Raw genomic sequence first — 19,633 nt, 5'->3', positions numbered from 1 at the left:
TTCAACAGTGCTTCTCCACAGGAAAGCTCCAGGGCAGAGCAGTGGTGGGGACCTAGCCTGGGTTAGGCTAAGGGGGGCGACCTGCGTGGCTCCAGGTCTGAGTTACTGTTGGAACTTAAGAGACAAGTAGGCGGAGCCAGTGGGCGGTTCGCGCTAGTGCGCACGCGCCCCTGGACCTGGGCAAAGAGAGGTACCGCAGACCCAACCCGGGCAGTTGAGGTGTTGGCGCGCGCGAGTCCTGGAGAGAGCAATTAACTGAGAAGGCTTGAAAGAGAGGCGTGACTGTTGGATCTGTGGGCAAGATGGAATCTCCACAGGAGGTCGCAGAACCAGCAGGCTTCTGCTGCAGTCTGAAATGCTTTGTGAAGCTGCTGCGGTTGGTGAGGAGCAGGGCGGGAGCGCAAGGCGGTCGGTGGTCAGGAGTTTCCCCCGGGTAGAGAAGACTGGGTTCGGAAGCCTGGAGCAGCATTTGCACGGCCGCCTGGTTTCCAGCCACGCAAGGCATTGATTGCTCTGTTGCTCAGTCCGACCGACCGGAGAACCATAGGGTAGAGTGGCTTCCCCTTCAGATGATATAGTGACACACCCATGGTTCTATCCGAATGCCTTTCACTTGTTTTACGAACTTGGTGATAACCTACCAGGCAAGGCAGCTGTAGTCCCGCCACTCAGAAGCCATAAAGATATTTTTTAAAGTTGATGGTCTTTTACTATAAGTCGGACGTTGGATGTTACCGAACTTAGAGCGGATACAACCCCAGGGCGAGAGCAAAGAGGAAATTGCCCGTATTAGGGCTCCAGTCATAACTGGGGCATTGCAGTCTGTTCTGGATAGCACTTTGGAGAAAGAAGATCATCATTAAAGGGTAATGTTCTCAGCTAGTTAGAGAAGGTACAAACTGCCAGGTCCCGAAGAAACGGAACTGGGCTCACTCGGTACCTGTAGCTCCTCCCAGAATTTCTCACTCCGCCCCTACCCTAAAGCTCTCCTGCCCAGGGGCTGGGATTCACTTCCCTTCCCCCAGCTTCCCTTTTGCATATAAACTGACCATTTCAACAGATTCTCTTGATTCTCTGTTCCTCTCTTGGTCCCCTTGACACTCTCCCTCTCTCCCTCTCTCCCTCTCTCCCTCTCTCCCTCTCTCCCCCTCTCCCCTCCTGTTGACATGAGATGGTTAAAAGTTACAGTATTTCCCAGACAACAGAAGGCACAGGTGGGCACTGGAGAGGATGTTCTGAAGGAGATTCAAACTTCAGGTTAATGAGTAAAATTAATTGCATATAAAACCTTTCCCGTGCCAGAAATCTGTAAATCTGAGAAATAGCTCCAAATTATGATTCATATGAGACATTAAGAAAAGCGCTCTAGAGCCAAGGGAGAGAGGGTCCCTTTGGTTTATTTAATCAAGAAGATGACTGGCCATCTGGAGTTTTACATTAGTCCCAGAACACTGAAAGAGATAGACAGTTGTGGGGAGGGCGGAGTTTATCTTTGACATAACTTGTTTTTTGTTTTTGGTTCTGTTTTGCTTTTGACAGGGTCTCATAGCACGTCTCTGGCTGTTCTTGAGAAATCATACAGTTCCATCTGTCTCTACCCCCAGATTTTTTTTTCTTAAGATCTATTCATTTTGTGTGAGAGTATTTCCCCTGCCTGTATTTATATGCACCTCGCAAGTGTTTGGTGCCTTCATAAGTCAAACGAGGGTATTAGATCTCCTGGGAGTGGAGTTATGCATGGTTGTGAACCACAATGGGGTGCTGGAAAATAAATCCAAGTCCTCTGCCAGAACAATATATGCTCTTAACCACTGAGTCAAATCTCCAGCCCCTGCTATTACTTCTCTACACGGTGTGAGAGGCTGGATAATGGTTCAGTGCCGCAGCTATTGCCCTTACAGAGAACTAGGTTCTACTTCTGGTACCCATGTAGAGTGGCCTCTAGCTTCAGGAGATGAGACATGCCCTCTTCTGGCCACCATGGGCATTGCACACCTGAGACATAAATCTTTACACAATGTAACTAATGTGTTCCAACTTCTGGGCTAGTAGCTGGAAGAAAGAGAAACCAAGACAAAAGTAGATTACTAACTCACAGAATTCTTCCATTTAGTCACCAAGATGGAAGTCCCTGAATCATAGAACTTTTGAATTTAGTCACCAAAAGTTCTTCAGGAACCATCCACATTGGTTTTTGAGACAGGGTCTCTCACTGGCCTGGGGCTTGACAATTAGATTAGGCTGCCTAACCAGCAAACACGTGAGATCTGCCGTGTCCACCTCCCCAACGGTAGGATTACAGGCAGATTTAGGGTGTTCTATCATGTCCAGTTTTGGCTTTTTTTTTTGTTTGTTGTTGTATTTTAATATTAGTGTTGTACAAGTACTTTACTGACTGAGATGTGTCACCAGAACAAAATTTCTTTTTTTCTTTTTTTGGGGGAGAATGGTGGTGGTTTGTTTTTTGTGTTTGTTTATTTGTTTTGTTTGATTGTTGAAACAGGGTTTCTCTGTGTAGGCCTGGCTGTCCTGGAACTCACTCTGTAGATCAAGCTGACTTCAAACTCAGAGATCTGCCTGCCTCTGCCTCCCAAGGGCTAGGATTAAATGCATGCACCTCAATGCCAGGCTCAGAACAAAAGTTCTTGCCTCATAGAAAGCTTCCATTTAGTCCAGGACACAAACATAGAGCAAATGGTTATTGTATGTGATAGGGCACAGAGTGAGACATCTAACCAGAAGGAAACTTCCAAAAGAATCTAGCATTAGGACAAAGAGGTACCTGAAGTGAAGGCTAGTGACAAGAAAACCTTCAGCATCTCTGCACTGAACAATCAGTTTGATGCTTCGTGTACTCACTCAACAAGCACTTACTGAGTGCCTGCCATCTGCAGTGAACAAGGAATTTACATCCGATCGAGGTGGGAGAGTGGGCAGCAGAGTAGAACTCAATACATTACGTGGCATCCCAAGCATAAGTGCTATGGGATAAAAGAAATAGAAGGCAGGGAACAGAGCGTGAGGAAGGGGAGTTTAATGAAGATTGTAGATTGTAGTCACAGGGTGATAAAAGTTAGGCTTTGCTGGGACGGTATTAGTCAGAGCTAAGTGAGATGTGAGTGTTAGTGATGAGAATACATTGTGAATAGGAAAAGCCAGTGATGATGTGAAGTAAATGAGACAGGAATGTACTTGGATAATGGCTCAGTGCTGCAAGACACATCAAGCAAGCAAGGGGCGATGCCATGGAGATAGGAAGGCTGGTGGTGGCACAGTAGGCAGCAAACAGCAAATAGTCAGATCAGGAATATACAGATTCCTATCCCAAATGCTTAAGACCAGAACTGTCTAGGATTTTTGGAGTATCTACATGCATGTAATGAGATATCTCAGAGATAGAACCCAACTTTAAATGCAGAATTGACTGTTTTATGTATACCTTGTACACATAGCCTATGAGGGAGTAGACTGTTTTTAGTGATTTCATACATGAAGCAAAGGTTTGTGCACATTAAACCATCAGAGGTCAACTGTCATGCACAACATGCACAACTGTCATGCACCATTTTTGCATTTTGACCAGGTATGTGATACATGCCTTTAGTCTCGGTATTTGGGAAGCATAGATAGGTGAGTCTTTGTGAGTCTGAGGCCAGCCTGTTCTACATAGTGAGTTCCAGGTGAACCATGGTAGAACACTCAGAACCTGTTGTCACCCCACCCCCACAACAACAACAAACATTGGATCTGGGGAAATTTTGGAATTTTAGGTTAGAGGTGCTCAATATTTGCTAATGGTTCCAATGGGTAAGAGAAAGTGAGGGGACCAATGTGACCCTGCAGTTTGGGGATCTGCACAGATGAAAAAGTGGACTTGCTGTCTATTGGTATCAGAAACCCTGCAGGAGAAGCAAGTGTGGAAGGAGGACCAGAGAGCTTTGAATTCAGTAGTAGGTTAGAGATACCTGTGAGAGCCATGAGTAGCAAACACGGAAGAGGGAGTTGGCACTGGATAGAGCTGGATTTTGGCGGAGAGATGGATACATTGAAAGTCAAGTGGCGAGCCAGGCGGTCGTAGCGCTCGCCTTTAATCCCAGCACTTGGGAGGCAGAGGCAGGCAAATTTCTGAGTTCAAGAGTTCGAGGCTACCCTGGTCTACAGAGTGAGTTCCAGGACAGCCAGGGCTACACAGAGAAACCCTGTCTCGAAAAACAGAAAGTCAAGTGGTGGGTAGGGTCATGAAGAAAGAAGTGTAGATAGAACAGACAAGAGGATGAGTGAATGCTCGCAGCCTGTGAATGGTAAAGGCAGGCAGAGGAGAACGAGCAAAGAGTGGGAGGGAGTTGTTAGGGAGGTAAAACAAGACAAGTCATAGTGTCCTGGATGCTAAGTGAAGAAACTCAAGGCTGTGATCAGCTGCATTAGACACTAGGGGAACAGAAGAAAACAAGGCCTGGGCTGTGACCACTGGAATTTTCATGGACAAATCGAGAGGCAGATTTTTGCTCCAGAAGTAGATGGTAGCTGACTCTGAGACCCAAGACACACGGTAAAAGGGGGACTGTACAGTAGAGGATGCAGACTGGAAGGAATTTTAAATAGACATAGTATGTGAACAGATTTACTTTTAGAAGGTTGTGTTGCCATAGTTGATGGGAAAGACACTTGCATTTCCATTGTTTGTCTCATCTGATCAATTGGAGACAGATATACACCTGTGAAACTATCACCATAAGCAGGATAATCAATACAGCCATACATGGCAAGCCTTCTCAAGTATGGGCTGACTGCTTATATAACAGTGATCCCGTGAGATGATGTCACCTGGTGATATCAGCACCATCTTGATATCTGTATTTTTATGATAAATTTGCACAACAAAATCATTCAATAATGTATTTCCCAGAGTTTGTCTGCTTGTTACGTGGCACGTGATTGGCACCCAAACCCCTAAAATGTTCCTCATGGCCATGGTAATCCCTTCTTCCTGCCTTCTCTAGCTGCAGGGGTCCACTCATCTGCTTCCTGTAATTTGTATATTTTCTGTAAAATTTAGTTCTGTTGCCTATAAATATACTTTTTGCTGTAACTGCAGATGAGCTTTTATTTCCTAGAATTTTCTATCAATAGCATAATGCATATTTCATTCATCATAATTATTTTGAGAGTCAACAATGTCATATGTCGATAGTATATCCATATTAAAACTTCATTCTTTTTCCTAACATTCCATTGTGTGGATAGACCTATTCCCCTGCCCTTCATGCATGCGTGCATGTGTGTGTGTGTGTGTGTGTGTGTGTGTGTGTGTGTGTGTGTGTATGTGCGCGCACGTGCATATATGTGTGTGTGTACATATATGCTTTTGTGAGTGGCTGTATGTACATTTATATATGTGGTATGTGTATGCATGTGCACATCCATGTATTTGTGGGGATTAACAAAGGCCTTCAGATGTGCTGTTAGTTACCGCTCATACCAATTATTGAGCTACATCTCAGCTCTGATCACATGTTCTTTATCCATTCACTAACTGGCATCATTTAAGTTGTTTGTAGTCTTTAGCTGTCCCTTAATTGTAATGGCAGTGCATTTAGTAAGAGGAACTATATGAAAATGCACATAGATTTCTTTTTCTTCTGTCAATGTTTCTACCCATCTCCTCCTCTCCTTCCACTCCCACCCTCCCCTTCATCTTTACCCTCATGGAAACAGTCATCTGAAGTTCGATAGTAGATTGCAGATTACTAAGAATTAAGGAATTGTGAGGGAATGGACGAGGAAGAATTCTAGGCAGCCAGGATGGAGATGCTTTTGAGAAGTAGCAAGAAGCAGCAAACAAGCAAACAGAGCAGAACAGGGCTTGTCTGGGGAAGAGATGAAAGGAAAGGGCTTTGGGAGGAGTGTTTCACAGAAGACAACCTAGATGTCTTATAGGAAGACAATGAGAAGAGCTGGCTGAGGAGGGCAGACCGAGGGGGAAAGGAGAAGCTTGGAGGGGACAGACCTGAGAAGCACAGTGGAGTGATTAGCTGCACTTGAAACAGGTCACTTAGTCCTCTAAACCACAAGCAGGACTCAGTACCCACATGTTAGCCATGCCTCTCCTGTCTACAACATCTGACAGACATCTTACTGGTTTTAGACCTCAGTTTGGGGCTAGGGCTCTGTGTAACTCAGGAGTACAGCACTCACATACCTCAGACCCTGGATCCAATCCCCAGTACCCCACATGTACACACCCTCCCCATAGTAAGTAAACTGATTGTATGATCAATGACTAAGTCTTTGTTTTCTTCTTCTAGGCGGTAAATGTGGTATCAACAATCTTTTTCATCAAGGCACAAGCCCCTGAACCGTACATCGTTATCAGTGCGTTTGAAGTCACCATTATTTTCTGTTTCATAGTCTTGTACACGTGCAAACTCGACAGAGTACTGAGAGCTTTCTTTTGGCCTTTGTTTGTAAGTGATGAACTTCAACATTAAAAACGTAACTACCTTTCCTGCCGTAGGGAAACACTGTAGTCAACGACTTGGTTCTCCTAAATCTTTTAGGATGATCTCTGCTCACTGCTAAGCTCCCCATGTTTTTCTTGGGGAAGGCCCTCAGAGATTCAGGGCAGCCACACAACATAAATTCTCTTTACTGTACGTACCAAGAGGTGTGGCTGACCTTTCCCTTTGGAGAATTCTCTTAAGTATGAAGGTTCTAAAGAAATTTAGATTTAGGCCCATGTTAATAAATTAAAGCATGCTCTTACCTCTTGCCCCCCCTTTGATTTTTTTTTCTGCTTTTTTTTCTTTTATTAAAAATAGATCCTTTTCTCATACAATATACCCTGATTATAGTTTCTCCTTCCTCTGCTGCTCCCAGTTTCTCCCACCTCCCATCTCCCTGGATCCACTCTCTTTCTGTCCCTCATTAGAAAACTATAGGCTTCTAAGAGATAGCATCCAAACATGACAAGATAAAATATAATAAGATGAATCATACTGAAGTTGGACGTGGCAGCCTAACAGGAGGAAGACAGTCCCAAAAGCAAGCAGTCAGAGACCTATTCACACCATTAGGAATGCTTGCCCTGTTGTCAACTGTCAAAATAGACACATGGAAATTATTGGGTGAGGTCTAAGTGGCCCTTTAGCAAAGGATTGCAAAATTAGTTCTAGAAAAAAAAAAAGGCAAAAACCAGCTTAACTTTTACCTCTCTCTCCTCTCTCAAGTCACATCCCAACACCCTGTCGCTGTGCACCCCCTACTCTCCATCCCCTCTTTGGCCAAACAGGAAGCTGCTACCTCTTCATCACTGCACTTGTCATGTCCTCTTGGATTCTGAAGTAGTTATATTTAAGCGGCTAATTAAGGAGACAAGACTTCAGAGATGTTCTCAAACCAGAAGCATGCTTTTAAATGGTACCTTCTGGAACCATCTTTGGAAGCAAGTAATGAGCATTTTAGGCCGGAGGTGTGTAATTCAGTTGGTAGAGTGCTTGCCAGGCATGAACCCAGCCATCACTTTGATCCCTTGCATAGCATAAACCAGCTATGCTAGCACACATCTGTACTCAGCATCTTGGGAGGTGGAGGCAGGAGGATCTGAAGTCGAAGGTCATTCTTGGCTACACAGAGAAATGGAGGGGAACCCTATCTCAACATAATAACATAGTACAAGTTAAAAATAAAGCCCAAACTAGAAGTGGTTTAGTTTAAAGACACCACTTAGGCTGTTGTCATCATGCAGCCATAGAATGATCACGGTATGGACTAAGGTTATAGCTATAGGAGAAGACAAAGGAGTTCTCTAATGAGGTTCCTGCTACTAATGACTGGATGCAACATCTGCTTTCTGCACAACTGCCACTGATGCTCTACTGCAGAGTATTTCTACTGCCACTTGCTAACCACTGAGCTACGTCTCCAGCCCTCTTTTTTTTACTTTTTATTTTGAAATAAGGTCTTACTGTGTTGCCCAAATTGGCCATGAACTCACCCTGTGTAGCCCAGGCTGACCTTGAGCTTTCCCTCTTCCTGCCTCAGCCTCGCCATTGTAAATACCAACTGCTGGAGGAGTATTCACCCACCTACTGAGGGAGGAGAGCAGGCTAAGGAGCCCACCCAGTGGCATCTTCAGGTGGAAATGTCTTCACCAGCTTAGGAGGAGAACAAGAGCGAAGGTGCTGGCACTGAGCTCGGACAGAATGTAGAGAGTGAAGAAAAGCGGCGGCAAAGAAAGGCAGGCAGGGAAACAAGGAGGCCCAGTGTCACCGACCAAATCATGCGGGAATAGTGAAGAATGTCACATAGACAAAAGGAAACATACTAAAATGTGTAAACCTCACCCCCACCCCTGGCTGTGATCATAGAAGGACCCTGGTAGGCTCTCTCCAGAGGGACTAGCCATGACTGCCAGGTACTAGCAAGATTGTGAGGCCAATCACGAAAGGAAGACAGCTTATAACCAAGAGGCCACCACTGCTCTAATTTCCTGTTTCCTAAGGGAATTCTACAGATAAAGGAAGCAATAATGGAGCCTCTGCAGGGTGAGTAGGAGAGCGATCAGAGGTACTCGCTAGGGCTTTAAGGTTCAAACTTAACTATGAAATCTTCATTTTCTTGTCATTAAATTTGCATCCTGCTTCACAGCATATTTGGAGGTTGGGGCTTTCTTTATATGTTTGTTTTTCTGACAGGGTCTCTCTCACTAGCCCTGGCTGTCTTAGAACTTACTATGTAGACCAGGATGCCCTTGAACTCCCAGAGATGTGTGTGCCTCTGCCTCCTGAGTGCTGGGGTTAAAGGGCTATGCCACCGTGCCTGGCTGCGTATTCAGCTCTCCATGTAAAGACAGTGTTTCAAGCTGGGTGAGCATGCTCACACCTATGATCTCAGCATGCAGAAGATTGAAGCAAGGGGGCCTTGAGTTAGAGATCTGTCCTGGCTACAGGATGAGTACCAGACTAGCCTGGGCTACAGCCTCAAACTCTGTCTCAAAACCCAAAAATAAATAAACAAACAGGACCGGGCGGTGGTGGCACACACCTTTAATCCCAGCACTTGGGAGGCAGAGGCAGGCGGATTTCTGAGTTCGAGAGTTCGAGGCTAGCCTGGTCTACAGAGTGAGTTCCAGGACAGCCAGGGCTACACAGAGAAACCCTGTCTCAAAAAAACCAAAAAAAATAAAATTAAATTAAAAAATAAACAAACAGGATATTCTAAACTTCCTCTAGGGAGCATAGGTATTCAGACATAAGCATGTCCCCTCTTTCCACCCCCACGGTTCTATGCACTCCCTGGGACAGCACTTTGGTACCAAGCCAGTTACAGCCTAACCCTGAGTTAGCTATTGCAGCTGCTGGCTGGGGTAGGGCCTGCTGCCCTGAAGCAAAACATCCAGCCAAGGGGAGTTTACCCAAGATGACCAGTCTCATTGTCTGCTGCAACTTTATTTCCTTCCTTAAATCAGACCTCATAATTAACGACTTTTCTTTTGGAATCTACAATTTCTCCATTAATTTCTTCCTGCCTACTTATTGTACACATGCATAGACCATTCCATGTTGAGGGCAATTTAATTTCCCACAATACACATCAATCTAAATGTGTAACTTGCTCTTGTTAAAATGCTTCATTTTGGAGAACTGATTAGAAGAAATAACAATTGGCAAACTGCTGCATGACAAATGAGGGCGGGGCCTATCCTGGAAATGTCCAGTCTAAATGTGTGCTGTTTTCAGTGGGAAAGGGAGGAGTTGCTTTCTGTTTGTTTGTGTGTGTGTTTGTTTTTAAATGGGGTCTCACTGTGTGGCACTAGCTGGCCTGGGACTCCATGTAGACCAGGCTGACCTCAAACTTCTGTGTGCTGGAATTAAAGGCATGTCCTACCATGTCTGGCTTCATGTTTACTCATGGCATCTTAGAAACAAAGTCATTTGACAGCATATTTTTTTCACATTTCCTAATAAAAAAATAAGCATTCCAGCTTCCTAAGGGACACTCTGTAACCTAAAACTGCTGCATAATTATCTCTCTTTCCTATCCAGATGAGTTCTCCCTTCACCTATATCTGTGTTTTAGTGAAACAAATATAAAATGCTTACATAATTAAATGAATTCATGTGTTCTAAGACCATAGAGCAATTATAGGAATTAACTTACTGTAATATTTTAGTTTCGTAAAATACATTGATGTCTGCAAAATCGAATAAAACACAGCCTAATTTTTTAGGGAGTTGCTCACACCTTTTTTTTTTTTTAAGCAGTACCTGTTGGTTTTGATTTCCCCACAGACGCCATGGAACTCGTAACCTAGAGCTCTGCTAGGCTCTGAGCTGTGTTCACAGTCTCTGATACCAAGCTGACTTCTCCATTCTGTGTTCTTAGGATGTTATCAACTCAATGGTAACAACATTATCCATGCTTATTGTGTCTGTGTTGGCTCTAATACCAGAAACCTCAAAAATGTCAATCCTTGGAGGGGTAAGTAGAAGTCTTTCATGTTTCTTCCAGTTGGATCAAAATGCAAATTAATTTGGAAATCTGACAGGATCCCAGACTGCCCTACAGCACCTACTGACTTTATAATTTGTGTGAGCAAATACATTGCCTGATTAGCATAGATAGACAGGGTTTCATATTGGGATCCACCAAACAAAGAGATCCCTGCATGTTTCTTACAGGGCTATACTAGACAGAATCTGCTGGAATCAGCTACCACTCTTAGCTCTGAAAAACCTGATGTTAAACAAGAAAGGAAGCATGATCATTTCATAGTTCCCCTTTTGAAAGGACCCATATCACTGTTAGGTGAGACAGAATATTCCCATAACTCTTCAGATGCAATATAATAGATTTCCCTACTGCACAGGATATGGTAGGAACCTTGCAAACCAAGGGTTATTCTGAGTACTGCCTAAAGAGAAGCAGGTCGACCTAGACAGACTTACTCCTGGCAAGCAAGCCCAAAGGGAAGAGGGCAGAGATGTCTCTGTACCTCTACCTGGTTTTCTCCTGAGATCTGGTCATCTGACTTTCCTAGGCTCTAATCTAGAGAGCTACTTTAGAAGTGTCTTCCTTGCTCCTTTCCTGTACTTCCTTAGCAAGGGACACATAGAACTGACCTTGATCTGCCATGACTGTCAGAACCCTAGGTTTCAACTCCTGTCGGCACTGAACAACTTTGTGAGAGATCATCAAAGTTGTCTAGATAGGAGGTATGCTGAAATAGCACCCCCTCAGTTGTTCTAAAGACAGTTCTGTCTGTCTACTCTTTTAAAAGATGAGCCAGTCATAGGACTCAAATTCATTTGTTCATCTGTTCTCTCACTCACTCATCACTTAAAAGATGACAAAGTGGAGTTGTTCCCCAGCAGAGTGGCCAGGAGCCATGTGGCCACCTAGCAGAGGGACTGGAGCTTGTACGGCCTGAGACAAGCTCTGTCTATAAAATATGCATTGAATTTCAGAGGTTTTATTCTCTCTCCAAAAGAACAACATAGAATATTTCACTAATAACTTTTATGACGGCGATGATCTGTAAAGGGAATGCAGCCAACTATAGATAAGCCATTAATGGAGCACTGCCCAGCCCAGGAGAGAGAGAACTGCTACTCCTCTCTGGCAGTGGAATTACACTTTGCTTACTTTCCCTTAAGCTCAATTTTCTTTTCCTCGGGCCTGTTCAGACTCCTCTGCCTTACATGGATGGTACCCAGCCTTTGAAAGTTCCCTCTGGAGATTCTTATCACTCCACTTCTACAAAAGTCATATCATAACTATGGTCCCTAGGTCTTAATCTCAAGCTGCTGCCAGCACCAGCTCTTTCCCCAGACAAGTTTGGTGATAGAAAAAGCAAAGAGCTGACCAATGGAGAGAGAAATGTGGGGGTGATAGCTAAATTGGTCAGTAGGGCTTTAAAGAACCCACACAGGCCAGTGCAAATCAAGATGGAGAGGCAACTTGCATTCCACCTCAGGGGTAGTGAGTTCTGCTCACTGCAGCTATCTTGTCCTTCACTGTGGGTGGGAATGGGGGAAACTCAGCCGTGCTCTCTAGCCTCCCTCCCCACTCTATGGTGGACGGTAGCACAGAGAGTAGGCACCCTACCCAATGGGCAGATCCCTGAGAATTTACATGGCAGAAACTGATGACAGTGTCTCTGTTTGCAGGTGTTTGGTCTCCTGACAGTAATATGTACTATTGCTGATTGTGCCCTTATGTGCCAGAAACTTCAGATAAAGCCGCACAGACTTTATCAGAAAAGGTCTGCTGATGACATAGATGAAGGATAATATTTTTGTACTCATTTTTACTAGTTATTAAATTAATTCTTTAAACTTCCATATATTTTCTGCAGATCTCATTTCAATGTGACTACCGGCTAGTTTCGTGTCAACTTGACCCACCTAGAGATCTGTGGAAAAAGGGTCCCAATGGAAGGGCATCCTGAGACACACGATCTCAGGAACCTCATAGCTCTGCAAAGAAGCCTTCTTGGCAGAGGTGCTCCAGCTCCCAGGGGAGGGATGCCCAGCTGAGCTCAGGACCCTCAACCACTCTCCTTTCTTCTCTTAATTGCTTCTTTTTTTTTTCTTGACTTCGTCCAAAGAGAGAGTCACACCAAGAAGAAAATCTCATAAAAGAGATTTATTGGGGGTCCAGGGTGTGTAGGTGTGAATCTGGGGATAGCTGCTGGAATGGGCAGCACAGATGGGGACAAAGGGACAGTGATTATATAGGATTTCTGAAGGGACAGATCTCTGGGCAGATTCAAGTCCTGAACTTGGGAACTCGGATTGGTAGGTTTTCCCTTTCAGGGATTGGTGGCTTTTTTAACTCCCTTTCCCCTGCATCCAGCCCATGGCTTAGGGTGAGAAGTCCTTCCTGGCCAAAGCTGTCTTTTGCTGAGGTGACATCTCTATGGGACTGCTGGGGTGGGGGTGGGGATAATGGAAAAGGGGTGCTGCCACGGTGGACAGCTTTTGAGGGGCAACTTCTGCTGAGGCAGAAAAGGAGATGGGCCCCCATCGACAGGTCCTGGGATGGCAGACTGAGGAGATGTGGTGGTGCCACCATTTTAACCTGGGCATGTTTTAGACATCTCTTGTGTGATGTTTCACTGCAGTGGTAATAGACCGGGATGTGGGATAGCCTCTGCTTTCATTGACTTTGCAACATGCTGCATAGACACTACACATATCCCCAAATAACTCCAGAACCTCTTTTCTCTGGGTTGGCTGGCAGCATCTCCTGAGGATGTGGTTGCTGGATCTTGAGTTTTCAGGCTCCCTTTGTCCCACAACAAGGTCAGCAGACTGCTAGGCTAGGCAGCAGCCATGAAAAACGTGTGCACGCGGGATAAGCTGCCAGGCGTTGAAGCCAGTTCCCCAGTGGACCATCGCCCTGCGGCTCGACCCAGCCAACTGGAGGGGCAGGGCTAGCCTGACATAATCAGGCTTGGAACCCACCATGAATCCTGAATCCACCAGGCGTGGGTCCAGGAATGAGTTCAAGTGTGAATCCAGCCGCACAACATCACAATCAAGTCTGGGATGGTCCCTCACCCTCAGTCACAAGTGTCTGTTGTCTCTGCTGCACCTCACCAGGGACCTTAAGTAGCTGGAACACCATCCTGCCAGGAACCTTCAGTAAGGGCTACACCATTTAGTAATGCACAGAGACCACATTGTGGAAAAATTGCCAAAGAAACACACTCAACATGAGAAAGTGCCACTAACTCAACGATCCAAGGTACTTGCAACCATCAAAACATCAAAAGACAACCTGAGGGCACAGGCAAGGTGGTTGATTCAGACTGCTTCAGCATTTTCGCTTCTCAGCCAATGGGATGTCGAAGGAGCTGCCAGCTGATTGGGTGGGTGGAAGGGACAGAGAATCACTATGTAGTTCTGGCTGGCCTGTAGCTCACTATGTAAACCAGGCTAGCCTTGAACTCAGAGATTATCTGCCTGCATCTGCCTCCAGAGTGCTGGAACTAAATACTGACCCACCACGCTCAGTATCACACATCATTTCTCAGTCCTAAAGGTTTCCCCTGTCCTCCTCCTTTTAGGGTTTCCCCTCACAAATCAAAGTAGGGAAACACTGAGTAAATAACAGCGTTGTAATCTAGCAAGCAAAAACCGATAAGAGCGGCCATCCAGAAGAGCCAGTCAAGCAGCGCACAAGAGAAAAGAATTCAGGACAAAGGGAAGAGAGGCAGACATTTAAAGTTAATGTCAGAATGGGGGAGTGCTCCCAACCGTCCCTGACAGAGAGAGGACCTGCGGATGGGGGCACAAACCTTCTGGGAAGGAAAGTTTCATGATCCAAACTGAACCCAAAATAGAGAGACTAGAAGGGAACAATGCACAAAACAAAGGAAAAGCAAGGGGCCTGTAAAGTGGCTAAGTGTGGAAAGCCTGCTAGGACCACACCCAAAGACCAGACTGCAATCCCCAGAAGTCAAGTGGAGGAAGGAGAGAAGCATCCCTTGCGATTATTGTCTGACCCCCACATGCGCCCACTCCTGTAACCATCTCCTCAAACAAAAACAAATGGGTGTTAGTTTGTTATTTTAATTCTAAAACGATCTTTCCCTAAAGTATTTCTTAAAAAGTGAATCAGACCCAGGGTTGATTTCAGGGTGAACGCTTTCAAAGCATAAGATATCATTCAGATGATGTTCAAACTTTATTTATTTTTATAGAAACAAGCATTGGGGGGTGATTTGCTTTTCTGAAGACTGAATACACTTACATTTGTCAGAAAAAAACCTCTACCACTGAGCTAGGTCCCCATCCCCTTTTGAGTGATTATTTTATAGTCGGTCAAATGCTGACATCAAAACTTGATCAGGTTTAGAAAAAGCAAACAAAATAGAAATCTCACACAACCAAAGCAAAGATTAATGTACAGGTCCAGGATGATTAGCAAGTGTGACATCACGGGATGGATCCCAGAATAGGAAAAAAAGGTTACCATATTAAAAAACAACAACAACAAAAAACCATTTTTATTTTTAAAGTATATATCACAAAGAGGAAAACAAGGGTGATTTCCTACTAGAGCTCCTAAAATAAGCCACCATATTATAAGTAAAATGTTATGAGATTAAATCAAGCAGTGTCTGAGAACATGTGAAAAACATGTACATTTGATGCTGATGCCCAGGAAGGAGGAGGAGGAGGAGGAAGAAGAAGAGGAGGAGGAAGAAAAGGGGAAGTTGGAAGATAAGCATAGAGGTTTCACTGCCATTCTAAAACTAAACATCTTACCCAGAATCAGCAAGGTCTTTCGTTAAGGTATCACAAGTATTCTTATTCAAGAGATAAGAGAGGGGATGCCTTCCAGTTAGTGAGTGCCTTTCCGGGATGACAATCACTCCAGAATTCCTCATGATGGAGGAAAGGAAATGAGACTGTCTGAAGATCTATTTCTTTCCACTGGCACAATCACAAATCTGAAATCCACTGGGAGATCATACAGAACAAAATAACTTAGCAGGGTGGCAATCAAATTAGTAAACTAAAAAGCTTTCCTATAATCAACTAAAATGTAAGAAGCCAAGCCAATGATGAACACCTTGATTGAATCCCAGCATTTGGGAGACAGAGGCAGACAGATCTCTGTGAGTTCAAAGCCACCCTGGTCTACATGGCAAGACCCTCTCTCTAAAGCAAAAATCAAACAAGCAAAATCAAAAGGAAATGTTTCTCTTCACTACAGTCATCAAAACGATCAATATTTAGCAGAGATGTAAAAATAAAAACCTAAATCAGAAGAAAACTTCAAAACCTTCCCAGGGGAGAAAACACACTAAAATAACAATTGGTTATGGATTCAGAGTTAGATGAAATCCTAATGAAATGCCCCCAGGTTTGATGTAGAAACACAACCAAGATACACGTGGGTGTCATAAGCAGTCTGAAATGGAAAATGAGAGCATTGGATCAAGCAGGAACACTAGTGAGCCACCCTACCATATGGAAAGCACTCTGGAGGCTGGAGAAATGGCTCAGCACTTAAACTGGGGTCAGATTTCAGCATAGGTGGCTCACAATCCCCTTTAAGTCTACCTGCAGGGGTCTGACAGCCTTCTCTGGCCTCTGTGAACACACACACACACACACACACACACACACACACAATTTAAAAAGAAAAGTACTTTAAAATTTAAAACGTAATGAGAGAATAGAGTCAAAAGAGTTACATGTGAGAATTTAGGAGATGACAAAGATGTCATTTTTTGTCCATTAGGAGAAATCCAAGCATCTCCCAGGGACTGACTGAGATAACCAGCTGTTTGAACAGAAAAAAATACTGGGGTTCTACCTCACAATTCCTGTCAAAATCAACATCTGTTTACTTCTATATTTACTGGCAGATACTTGGATTTCCTTTTAGAAATACAGACCAAGAGTTGTGATCTCTCCTGAGGAGACAGACTTGCTAGGAGTGGTAACACTCACCTATATTCCCACCACTTCGGAGGCAAAGGCAGGCAGATCTCTGTGAGAAGTCAGTTCCTTCTGAGAAGCCAGAAGACTGTCCAGGTCTCTTGGAAATGGAGTTAGAGTCAATTGTGAACCACCACATGGGGGCCAAGAACCCAACCCAGGTCCCCTGTAAGGAGCACCATGTTCTGTTTACCACAGAGCCATCCCCAGCCCCCCATCACTCTTTTTCTATTTTTTTAATTTTATTTTGAGATAATGTTTGAGCCTGTTGTATTACAGGCTTGTCCAACTTGGATATGATAGGTTTTGCTTCATCTTATATTTTACTCTGTCATATTTGGTTGTTATCTCTTAGACGTCTGTTCTTTTCTAATGAGAGACAGAAAGGGAGTGGTTCTAGTGGGGAGGAACTGGGAACTGTAGAGGAAGGGTAAACTAATAAGCAGGATGTATTATACAAAAAAGGGATCTATTTTCAATAATAGAAAAAAAGCAGAAAAGATCAGGAGACAAAATTAAGAACGTGCTCTATTTTATTAACATGGCTATAAATCTAAATTTCTTTAGAACACTTATGGTTAGCTTACAGGCAGCTCTGCTAGGCTCCTCCGTGGGACCTAGCAACAGCTTGAGTCATCATCTGCCTCTCCACCAGGTGCACCAGATGAGCCAGGTGTGCCAGATCATGAGCCAGGCGCGAGCAAGCCAGGTGCAAGCCAGGTGCAAGCCAGGTGCAAACCAGGTGCAAGACAGGTGCAAGACAGGTGCAAACCAGGTGCAAGACAAGTGCAAGACAGGTGCAAGACAGGTGCAAGACAGGTGCAAGACAGGTGCAAGATGGTTCAAGACAGGCACAAAATAGGCATAAGCCAGGTGCAGCCACAGCAGCTTATGAAGACTGCTTGCTACCCCAACTCTTCCTCCTCTTTCTCTGTTCCCACTGGTCACAGCCAGCCCCTCTTCCTCTCTAATCCTTACCGTCCTTCTCTGACCCCTTGGCTCTGCTCACTTCTGTAAGCTTATACCCCTTCTCCAGATCCTCACGCCCCTCCCTCCCCCTAAACGAATTTCCCTTATACCAGATGTGTCACATAGCATGATTTCTCAGAGGAAACACCATGGCATGGGCCTACCAGGTACCCTCGATGGCTCTGGTCACATATTTCATAACATTGGTGCCCAAAGACTTGATAGTCTCTCCTGGTACTTGTGCTCCCCACCCAGGGTTTGACTCACACATGGTAAGACCCTGGGTCCCTGTCTCCAGTCTGCCTGCAACAGGGTCTCTTTCCTGCCACCTGACCACTGGAGTTCTCCACACACCGACCAATTGGAGAGTTTCCCCTTCTGGTCAGCAAAAGGGCTTCCCTGGAGGCCTCACTCTTCTACCAGCAGCTCCTCTCTAAGAAAACCTGGCACCAGGTGTACCATGTCTGTTCAGGCATCTGCCCTAATCTCTGCTCATCCTCATGATGTGCTGGGGACAGCCCGCAGTAGGCCAGGATGGAGACATCTCAGTAGCCTGCAGCAGCTCTTTATTAAAAAAAAAAAAAAAAAAAAAAAGTTGTTCCCATTTCTCCTACCCTTAGCCCTGGACAATGGCTGTATAGATTCTATTTGTGCATGACTGCTTTTCAGTTGGCCTTTATGGCCTTGATGTGCATAATTAGTCTATTATATCTGACTTTCCTACTCTCTTCTTCTGCTCTGGTGAATTCTGCAAAACTAGATGTTCCTTGATGTAATGATTCTTAAACAATTAAAAATTGAGGCATAAGGCACAGCACAGTCCTAATGGCCCAGGTGCATGCTGTGTGTTCTCATCTTGGAAACAATGTGATAACTGCACAATGGTAGTTCCAGATTAATGTTTGATTTGCAAAGTTTGAAGAAATCATGTTTAGAAATACTAGAAAATAAAACAGAGCCACATACTGCTAGAGTTATACAGGGTTCATAATCAGAAAGTAAAGGAATTCACTAGAATCATGAAAAAGCATTAGTACAAGACACATAATCATGGGATAAGGAAAAATGGAATAAGAGAACACAAACATTAGATACGTTAATTCAGAAAGGAAAAAAGCTATTGAAGTTATGAAATGAGTTTTGCACAACATTTGAGAGTAGTTCCTGTTCTCCTTTGGATATGTATAGATAAGAAAGTACAAAATACATAAAATTATATATTAGTAAAACCAAGTCATCATTATTATTTTGGCTACAGGTCTGGAAATAGGGAAGCTTGAAACTTTGAGGAACAATTGTAATTCTTGATTCTTTGTGGGATGTGGTTGTTCTTTTGAATTTGATTTTGGCAATGATTATACAATGTCTTTTTTTTTTTTCTACCTGCTTTTGGAGTGTCAATAAAAGACTGGGGCAAGGGAAAGTCGAGAAAGTGAGTGAAGAGAGAATGTGAGGTGTTCATGGAGAGGGAGTGTGGAGTGAATGAGAGAGTGAGTGTGTGGAAGAAGACCTCACAGAGTGAGTGTGTGTGAGAAAGGGAGCGAAGGAGAGAGCACAACCTCCAGCCCAAGGAGGGCGCAAAAGTGCATGTAGCTTCAAGGACAGAGAGAGAGGGAGGGAGGGAGGGAGGGAGGCCTGTCAGCTTGTACTGAAAAGTAGTCTGTGTCTGTTTATTATGCGCCTTCCAGATATCCCTGCTTCCAGTTGAGAGAACTCTGATCCTGCGTTGAGGCTGGACCCGGACAGTGACGACCTGGCTGGACCGCTTGTACCAACTTGTTCTAGTGTTCTTGAATGCCTTCGGCTCAGGCCAGTGACTCCTTCCAGCCCGTGGGAACTGCGTACAATTATTGCCAGCATATCCAGTAAATGGAACGAAAGTCCCCGTTCTGCATTTCTCTTTTCTCTAAGACATGTTTCTTCCTGCTTGGTATCCCTCCCCACATCTAGTTTATAACTTAAAACAGATTAGGGCGGGGTAGGACATACCTGTTCCCCCGCCAATGGCTATTCCTCAGCCTAGCTGCTAATCTACTAAATGACATGGGTCATTTGTGAATTTGATTCGAAATTCTACCTACATTCCTATTCCGTGACACTGGCTCTCGGCCTGCTCACGTGGACCGGTGCGTGCCTCCCCCGCGCCTCCCGCCACTCCTTCCTCCCTGCCTCCCTGCCTCCCTGCCTCCCTGCCTCCCTGCCTCCCT

General features: G+C 44.6%; 1 protein-coding gene across 2 annotated transcripts; it reads left to right on the top strand.

Moving 5' to 3' along the window:
* The first annotated feature begins 156 nt into the window (after positions 1 to 156).
* Positions 157 to 19,626, top strand: Cklf (chemokine like factor). Of its 2 annotated transcripts, none has more exons than XM_028770413.1 (4): positions 157 to 380; positions 6,306 to 6,464; positions 10,384 to 10,479; positions 19,115 to 19,626. In XM_028770413.1, the coding sequence occupies exons 1-4, from the start codon at positions 303 to 305 to the stop codon at positions 19,154 to 19,156; spliced, it is 375 nt and encodes a 124-aa protein (XP_028626246.1). In that variant the 5' UTR covers positions 157 to 302; the 3' UTR covers positions 19,157 to 19,626. The 2 variants fall into 2 exon arrangements, with proteins under 2 accessions (XP_028626246.1, XP_028626245.1); XM_028770412.1 differs by lacking the exon at positions 19,115 to 19,626 and adding an exon at positions 12,168 to 12,343.
* Positions 19,627 to 19,633: the final 7 nt, after the last annotated feature.

This window comes from Grammomys surdaster, unplaced genomic scaffold, assembly GCF_004785775.1.
Source record: "Grammomys surdaster isolate TR1022 unplaced genomic scaffold, NIH_TR_1.0 201, whole genome shotgun sequence".
Taxonomy (NCBI): Eukaryota; Metazoa; Chordata; class Mammalia; order Rodentia; family Muridae; genus Grammomys; species Grammomys surdaster.
The sequence above is the reverse complement of the archived record's forward strand: the minus strand, read 5'-3'. Positions and strand labels throughout refer to the sequence as shown.

Bases quoted from the DNA above. Each gene is read 5' to 3' on its own strand.
- Cklf (XM_028770412.1), top strand. From the start codon at position 303: ATGGAATCTCCACAGGAGGTCGCAGAACCAGCAGGCTTCTGCTGCAGT. The intron at 6,465-10,383 runs GTAAGTGATGAA...CTGTGTTCTTAG, and splicing joins CTTTCTTTTGGCCTTTGTTT to GATGTTATCAACTCAATGGT. The intron at 10,480-12,167 runs GTAAGTAGAAGT...CTCTGTTTGCAG, and splicing joins AAATGTCAATCCTTGGAGGG to GTGTTTGGTCTCCTGACAGT.